Genomic DNA, 9,118 nt, shown 5'->3' with positions numbered 1-9,118 from the left:
TAAAATAAAAAGTAATAAAAAAAAGTAACACAATAAGAATAACATTAACGAGGCTATAAACAGGGGTCACCGGTACCAAGTCAGTGTGCAGGGGTACAGGCTAGTTGAGGTAATCTGTACATGTAGGTGGGGGCGAAGTGACTATGCATAGGTAACAAACAAACAGCGTGTAGCAGCAGTGTAAATTGTCAGGTGGCGATTTTTATGATTTGTTCAGCAGTCTAATGGTGTAGAAGCTGTTGAGGAGCCTTTTGGTCATAGACTTGGCGTTGCGGTATCGCTTGACGTGCGGTAGCAGAGAAAACATTTTATAACTTGGGTGACTGGAGTCACTGACAATTTTATGGGCTTTCCTCTGACACCGCCTATTATATAGGTCCTGGATGGCAGGAAGCTTGCCCCCACTGATGTACTGGGACGTTCAAACTACCCCCTGTAGCACCTTACAGTCAGATGCCGAGCAGTTGCCATACCAGGCGGTGATGCAACCGGGCAGGATGCTCTTGATGGTGCAGCTGTAGAAACTTTTCAGGATCTGGGGACCCATGCCAAATCTTTTCAGTCTTCCTAGGGGGATGTTGACACAAAGGAACTTGAAACTCTCGACCCTTCTCCACTACAGCCCCGTCAATGTTAATGGGGGCCTGTTCGGCCTGCCTTTTCCTGTAGTCCACGATAAGTACCTTTGTCTTGCTCACATTGAGGGAGAGGTTGTTGTCCAGGCACCACACTGCCAGTTCTCTGACCTCCTCTCTATAGGCTGTCTCATTGTTGTCGGTGATCAGGCCTACCACTGTTGTGTCGTCAGCAAACTTAATGATGGTGTTGGAGTCGTGTTCGGCAACGCAGTCGTGGGTGAAGAGGGAGTACAGGAGGGGACTAAGTACACACCCCTGTGGGGCCCCAGTGTTAAGGATCGGCATGGCAGACGTATTGTTGCCTCTCTTACCACCTGGAGGTGGCCCATCAGGAAGTGCAGGATCCAGTTACAGAGGGAGGTGTTTAGTCCCAGCTTAGTGTCCTTAGCTTAGTGATGAGCTTCGTGGGCACTATGGTGTTGAACGCTGAGCTGTAGCTGAACAGCATTCTCACATAGGTGTTCCTTTTGTCCAGGTGAGAAAGGGCAGTGTGGAGTGCGATTGAGATTGATCATCTGTGGATCTGTTGAGGTGGTATGCGAATTGGAGTGGGTCTAGGGTGTCRGGGAGAATGCTTTCAAAGCACTTTATGGCTACCGACATGAGTGCCACGGGGCGGTAATCATTTAGGCAGGTTACCTTCACTTCCTTGGGCACAGGGACTGTGGTGGTCTGCTTGAAGCATGTAGGTATTTCAGACTCGGTCAGGGAGAGGTTGAAAATGTCATTGAAGACACATCACAGTTGGTCCGTGCATGCTTTGAGTACATGTCCTGGTAATCTGGCCCAGCGGCTTTGTGAATTTTTACCTGTTTAAAGGTTTTGTTCACATCGGCTACCGAGAGCGTTATCACACAGTCATCCAGAACAGCTGGTGCTCTCATGCATGCTTCAGTGTTGCTTGCCTCGAAGCGAGCATAAAAAGCATTTAGCTCMTCTGGTAGGCTCGCGTCACAGGGCAGCTCGCGTCTGGGTTTCCCTTTGTAGTCCGTAATAGTTTTCAAGCCCTGCCACATCCGACGAGCGTCAGAGCCGATGTAGTAGGATTCAATCTTAATCCTGTGTTGATGCTTTGCTTGTTTGATGGTTCGTCGGAGGGCATAGCAGGATTTCATATAAGCGTCCGGATTACTCTCCCGCTCCTTGAAAGCGGCAGCTCTAGCCTTTAGCTCGTTGKGGATGTTGCCTGTAATCCATGGCTTCTGGTTAGGATATGTGCGTACAGTCACTGTGGGGACGTCGTCATCGATGTACTTATTGATGAAGCCGATGACTGAGGTGGTGTATTCTTCAATGCCATTGGATGAATCCCGGAACATATTCCAGTCTGTGCTAGCAAAACAGTCCTGTAGTGTAGCATCCGCGTCTTCTGACCACTTCCGTATTAAGCGACTCACTGGTGAGCATTTATACATTTTTCTGCATKATTTTTGGACAGAACGTTTATGATTCTTGCAATGTTACGAAGATGGAAAAAAGCTGTCCTTGAAATYTTCTTGATATGTTTGTCAAGAGAGAGATCAGGGTCCAGAGTAACGCCGAGGTCCTTCACAGTTTTATTTGAGATGACTGTACAACCATCAAGATGAATTGTCAGATCCAACAGAAGATCTCTTTGTTTCTTGGGATCTAGAACTAGCATCTCTGTTTTGTCTGAGTTTAAAAGTAAAYCATTTGCCACCATCRACTTCCTTATGTCTGTAACACAGGCTTCAGGGYGGGCAATTTTGGGGCTTCACCATATTTCTTCGAAATGTACAGCTGTGTATCGTCCGCATAGCAGTAAAAGTTAACATTATGTRTCRGAATGACATCACCAAGAGGTAAAATATATAGTGAAAACAATAGTGGACCTAAAACGTAACCTTGAGGATCACCGAAATGTACAYTTGATTTGTCAGAGGACAAACCATCCACAGAGACAAACTGATATCTTTCCGACAAATAAGATCTAAACCAGGCCAGAACTTGTCCGTGTAGACCAATTTGGGTTTCCAGTCCCTCCAAAAGAATGTGGTGATCGATGGTATCAAAAGCAGCACTAAGGTCAAGGTGCACGAGGACAGATGCAGAGACTTGGTCTGACGCCACTAAAMATAATTTACCACCTTCACGAGTGCAGTATCAGTGCTATGATTGGGTCTAAAACCTGACTGAAGCYTCTCGTATACATTGTTTGTCTTCAGGAAGGCAGTGAAATGCTTCGCAACAGCTTTTAAAATTTTTGGGGAAAATAAGCGCCATAAACAAATGGTTAAGGCTCCGGTTTGTGTTTTCAGCTAACAATTATATACAGGCTTTGTCAGAACTTTCAGTGTTGTGCCAGCTGGAGATGCATATAGCAAGTTAATATTAGCTAGCTATAACATTACACAGGGTTGGGTAGGTTACTTTCTAAATGTAATCTGTTACAGTTACTAGATACCTGTCCAACATTGTAATCAGTAACATAACTTTTGGATTACCCAAACTCAGCAACGTAATCTGATTACATTCTGTTACTTTTAGATTACTTTCTACTTAAGAGGCATTAGAAGAAGATAAAKATGTATTATCAATTGAACGACATCTATTGCAGGATTAATCAATGTTAAAGTTTACATAGCTGGCCATATATGGATGTTACATTTTACTTTATMGATTGGTTGTGTAGGCTTCTTCTAACCAATCACGTTCTACTACATATAACAACACGATTCAATTATATATTTACATTAAAAACTAAAGTCTATCAGAGTTCCAGTCATTCCAATAAATGTTATACCCCTTGATCTTCGTGAATAGGACTTGGAAATATGGACGTATAGATTAACCAAATTGTTTTACCTGAGCATGACCCCAAAACGAAGGACGAAATTAGCCAGCGATATTCTGTTGTTTATGATTTTGTTGTCATGGAAGACTGATTGGGCTCATTGATTTGAGTTGAAAAATAAATGCTGTGCTCATGGAATGGCATGCTTAGAGCACTACTGAAGAAACAAGCCCCACTTGTGTTCCATAAGCTCGGATCCGTACTGTGCAGCTGTTGCAAGAGASCATTTTTCATTGGGTGTRCACTGGCTTCAAAAACAACGACTGACAGGCAGCTTAAACTTCTTGAATTGAACCATTATTGGGTTCAAATACACATTTAGATTTGTGAACAGCCATCCACAACAACCACAATCTGTAATTTGTATTTTTTATTTAACTAGACAAGTCAGTTAAGAACAAATTCGTATTTACAATGACGGCCTACCCTGGCCAAACCCTAACCCGGACGAGAATGGGCCAATTGTGCGCCGCCCTATGGGACTCCAAATCACGGCTGGTTGTGATACAGCCTGGAATTGAACCAGGGTCTGTAGTGACGCCTTTAGCATTGAGATGCAGTGCCTTAGACRTCTGTGCTACTCGGGAGGCGCAAATAGCTAAATCTGAGAGCAGCAGTCTTATTCACATCAATGCGCTATGTAGATATAAATAATAAGTGATATCCGTATCGCCGTAGACTAAAGCACTGCTGTCATCCTTACCTCCAAACATTTATTCAAGTTGGATAATCGTTGGATGCCGACAGCAGTCACACCATTGGAAGACATAGCTTGGACTGGAGCCTACAAAAGCCTATTCCTCTTTTTCCGCGATCCATCAAACACATTTGGTGTGTCATCATAGTGGTCTCTGACTTGTGGTCAGACTCACTCAGGTGGAACAAATTTAAACTTGCACCTTTTTTCAATGCTGATTTGAATGTCATTGAGAAAACAGAGAAGTGTCAAAGATTTTRTTTCGCAAACATCCTTTCTGAATWTAAAAGTAATCCTCGAAATAATCATCTAGTTTTTCAAAAGTATCTGTAATCTGATTASAATATTTTTGCTGGTAAACGTAACGGATTACAGTTAACGTTTTTTTTGTAATCCCTTACATGTAACGGATTACATGTAATCCATTACTCCCCAACCCTGACGTTACATACTGTTCAAACACTTTGCGGGTCAAGGGTGGTTTTCTGAAATGAAATCTTCTTTGTCGCTAGAAGCCAATGGCTCGAACATATATGGTTGGATCTGTTGGAATTCACTCTCCAGATRTTCCAAGGGAAGCAAATCTTTCTCGAGAATGTCATCAGACACAAAGCTGGCAGGGACCACTTTGTAGCCCATTGTTCCTCCGGTGATATGTGTTTGCTGTTGACAAAACTAGTATAAGCACAGATAMAACAATGAGTCAGATATTTCACAGGCTGTATAAATATGAAGCATCCGGTTGGCGTTTCCACTCACTGCCAAATATGGTGTTGAGAGGTTGAGAGGAAGCCCAGTGGCCGGCAGTGGGAAAAGATGGAGCAAGATGAATTTGGCCGAAATTCTGCACATTTTCTCATCGATGAAACATTTGATCTCCATAAAAAATGTTGTTTCCTAAAATATAATCTGTAAGAAACATAGTGGACTGCATTTTGTGGACTTTACCCTTTACTAAAYTTTCAAAAAATGGTGTTGTTTAGGAGTGCAATGGCGCATTGAGTTATTGCAAATGCGCACTTTGTAGAGTAGCCGTTCCCTAACGGAAATATGCAAATAACTGTAGAACACGCCAATAGGATCTCACGAGCTCGTGCTTGGCTGTGCCCACCMTCTTGCTTGTTCTGCCCACTATGATTGATTTGCTCCCATTGGAGACAACAGGCAATGGTCTATCTTGGGTTAGTTATAAAAATCTTTGGTATAAGCCAGGACACTTACATGCCCAACTTTGCAACGTAATACCTGCCCTTGACCTTATGCCTGCCCACATGTGAAGGTGCAAGTAAATGACGTGATAAATACTAGGTGAAAAAGAGGCTTGAGGCAGTCTATGTTGCTATCTGACTAGTTATAAAATCCGTTGATGTGTAAAGGGATCTGTAAGATATGGCGATTCGTTGTTGTATTTGCTTTGTGAAGGAGTTTTATGATTCTCCTTGTATGGAGGGTGGCTTTACTAAATCACATGATTGATTGACCCTGCGGATTCTATGCCCGATGACACCCCCCCTCCACTGCCACCATTCTTATTCTCTCTCTCTCTCTCTCTCTCTCTCTTTCTCTCTCTCTCTCTCTCTCTCTCCATCCCTCTCTCTGGGTGGCAGGCACCTTAATCCAGTGAGACAGACCTGCTGATGCATGCCTGTCTTTCTGCAAGAGGACAGGAGGGAGGGATGTAGGAGTTAGAGAGAGAGCGAGCGGAGAGAGGGTGTAGTGTTAGGAAAAAGAGAGAAAATCTGAGAGAAAGAGACATGGAGGGTAAGATAGAGTGATAGGCAGAGTGATGTCAGGTGATGTAGACATGGGGAGCTAGTCAGCTTCTATTACCTGTGTTATGCTGTTGTGTTCCCTGGGCAATGGCCCTTGGCCTCCCAGCATACCCCTGTAGTACGACTGATAGGGGCTGAGGAGCACTCACACACACCACACACCCTCTCCTTTGTTCGGTGGGAGGTGCAGCAGACCATACTTTCCTGCCAGTCGCACTTTACATTTGGCTTACCGCCCCCCCCACACACACACACACACAAACACAAACACACACACACACACACACTTGGTGTCTACGGTGTATTTGGCTTACGACCCCCCCCCCACACACACACACACAACAAACACAAAACAACAACACCAACACACTTGGTATCTACGCGTGTATATGTGGCTTTCTTTGTTTCTATTGTGTTTGGGAGTTTGGATATATTTGCAAAAAATGGCTCTCAAGGTAATAGTGTCCGTTTTATGGGATCCTGACCAATTGCGCTATTTTGGGTATTCTTTTTGCGCTGATCTTAACTTGTTTTGTACATAATGTTTCCGTCATAATTTCCTYTGATGGAAAAGAGATTTTGGACATCATAACAGCCATCACTAACCTCAATTTGGACGAGGACTTCTTCTTTAATGAGTCAGAGGCGAAAGACATATTTCTTATCCTGGACCAGGCCCAAATCCCCGACCCTCGAAGAAGGAGGAGACGGCTCTATAGAGGCTGGCGTGCGGCATGCCTGACGAGAATACATCGGAGAGTGGATAAATCGCCTCTACACTCTGTTCTATTGGCGAACGTGCAATCACTGCAGAATAAACTGGATGAGCTCCTTTTGAGACTATCCTATCAACGTGATCTAAAGAACAAGGACATGGTAAATATAAATCGAGCTGTTTTTTTCTATACATCGGCAGGACAGAACGGTGGCATCAGGGAAACTCAGGGGAGGGGGCTGGTGCCTTTTTACAGTTGGTGTGCGATCTTTAATATTAAGGAAGTCTCAAGGTTCTGCTCGCCTGAGTTAGAATACCTCATGATAAGCTGTAGAGCATACTATTTACCAAGAGAGTAAATAGTATGGACGATGATAAAGCCTACAGGGAGGTCAGAGACCTGGCCTCAACGTCAGCAAGACAAAYGAGCTGATCATGGACAATAGGAAATGGAGGGCCGAGGACAACCCCATCCACATCGATGAGGCTGTAGTGGAGCAGGTTGAGAGCTTCCTCAGTGTCCACATCACTAAGGATTTATCATGGTCCACACACACCAATGCAGTCATGAAGAGGACGCGACATTGCCTCTTCTCCCTCAGATTCATCATGGGCCCTCAGATTCTCAAAAAGTTATACAGCTTCGCCATTGAAAGCATCTTGACTGGCTGCATCGCCGCTTGGCATGGCAACTGCTTGGTATCTGACTGCAATGTGCTACAGAGGGTAGTGCATTCAGCCCAGTACATCGCTGTGGCCGAGCTCCTTGCCATCCAGGACCTCTATACCAGACGGTGTCAGAGGAAACCATTGTCAAAGTCTCCAGCCACTGACCATAGACTGACCATCTCCTTTGCATCGACAAGGGAGCTCCCCCCTCTCAACCCCTAATGAATGGGAAAGATTGGCAACATCTAACTTATGGTGCTGATCTCTCCCATCATTTGGAATTGAGGAAATGAGTCTTGGGTCTACACACTGAATTGTGTGAGACATGGACTCATCTTGACATTAGATCACTGTTGASTTTTAAAAAATGATTATTTTGGGGCTCCCGAGTGGTGCAGCGGTCTAAGGTATTACATCTCAGTGCTTGAGGCATCACTACAGACACCCTGGTTCAATTCCAGGCTGTATCACAACTGTACATTATTGGGAGTCCCATAGGGTGGCTCACAATTGGCCCAGTGTCGTCCGGGTTTGGCTGGTGTAGGCCGTCATAGCAAATAAGAGTTTGTTCTTAACTGACTTGCCTAGTTAAATAAAGGTTAAATAACATCTATCTTTTTTTTCATACTGGGATCTGTTATTTTCTAAGACACTTCTGTGTAGTTCTAAAATGTGAGGAATCAGTTGTTGTGAATGGTAATCGTATTTCATTATTTCCCCAGTTACTACTTTGCTTAATTCTCATTGGTCAGATCTTGTTAATTAGTTGAGAAGAAAAAGGACATAGTTGAGTTGGTGCTTGGCTGCAAATGTGGCCAATTCATCATTAAATCTGCAGAACAGTAATCTGTCTCAATTCAGTGTTTCTACATAGAGTCATCCATCCATCTTTTGAAGAACCCTTCATACTACAGAACTATGACTTTATGCCAATCTGTGTGCCTGTCTCTCCCTGGGTTCCAGAACACTCCAGTGGGCACCTCAGTGTACCAGGTGAATGCCACAGACCCAGACCAAGGCACAGGGGGAAGTGTGCTCTTCTCCTTCCAGCCCCCTTCTCSCTTTTTCTCCATCGATGGAGCCCGTGGTACGGTCACTGTCACCAGGGCTCTGGACTACGAGACCACCTCGGCCTACCAGCTCACGGTCAATGCCACGGTGAGGGAACACACAAAGTACAGATAAGCWTACACACACAGTTTTAAAAAAAATAACGTAACAAGGCAGGATGGTGTTCAGTAGGGCACAGTGTAGCATAATGTTTTAAAAATGAAAGGGAGAAAGTCCAGGTAATCCCTCCCTGTTTCAGTCTGTTTTCTTCCTAGTGAACATGACCAAGGTGTGACCATGCTTGTTTTTGATCTGCTCTCTCCATCAGGACCAGGATAAGAAGCGGCCTCTATCCAGTCTGTCTAACTTGGCAATCACCATCACTGATGTCCAGGACATGGACCCCATCTTCACCAACCTGCCCTACAGCACCAACATAGAGGAGGACGCCCCACTGGTCAGTAATACTCCTCCTCTCTTTCCCCCTTTCTCTACTTGTCCATCTCCTCCCCAGCTCTTCTCCTTACCTGCCCTATCCTAAGGCACCAACACAAAGGACTCCTCCATGCCGGTCAGTAACACTCTGTCTCATCTCCCTCCTGTCTCTGAACACCATCCAGTTTTGATTTCTAGTTGCCATATATCTTTCAACTGGGCTGTAATGTTTCACAAAAGTTCTGAAACTTTCTAGTCTCATAGTTTCTACAGATTGTAAATTAAAGATAATATTTTTTGCTAGGAGTATTATGTTATTGATTGATT

General features: G+C 44.3%; 1 protein-coding gene across 1 annotated transcript in view; it reads left to right on the top strand.

Annotated features, from left to right (window-relative positions):
- Nucleotides 1–9,118, top strand: part of LOC139022965 (cadherin-23-like) — a 251,346-nt gene that overhangs the window by 160,021 nt on the left and 82,207 nt on the right. The window contains exons 4-5 of the mRNA XM_070434815.1: nt 8,270–8,464; nt 8,685–8,813. Coding sequence (XP_070290916.1) covers nt 8,270–8,464; nt 8,685–8,813 — 324 coding nt within the window. The remainder of the gene's footprint in view (nt 1–8,269; nt 8,465–8,684; nt 8,814–9,118) is intronic.

This window comes from Salvelinus sp. IW2-2015, linkage group LG25 (assembly GCF_002910315.2).
Source record: "Salvelinus sp. IW2-2015 linkage group LG25, ASM291031v2, whole genome shotgun sequence".
Classification (NCBI taxonomy): domain Eukaryota; kingdom Metazoa; phylum Chordata; class Actinopteri; order Salmoniformes; family Salmonidae; genus Salvelinus; species Salvelinus sp. IW2-2015.
Note: the sequence above shows the minus strand (reverse complement) of the source record. Positions and strands in the feature narration are given on the sequence as shown.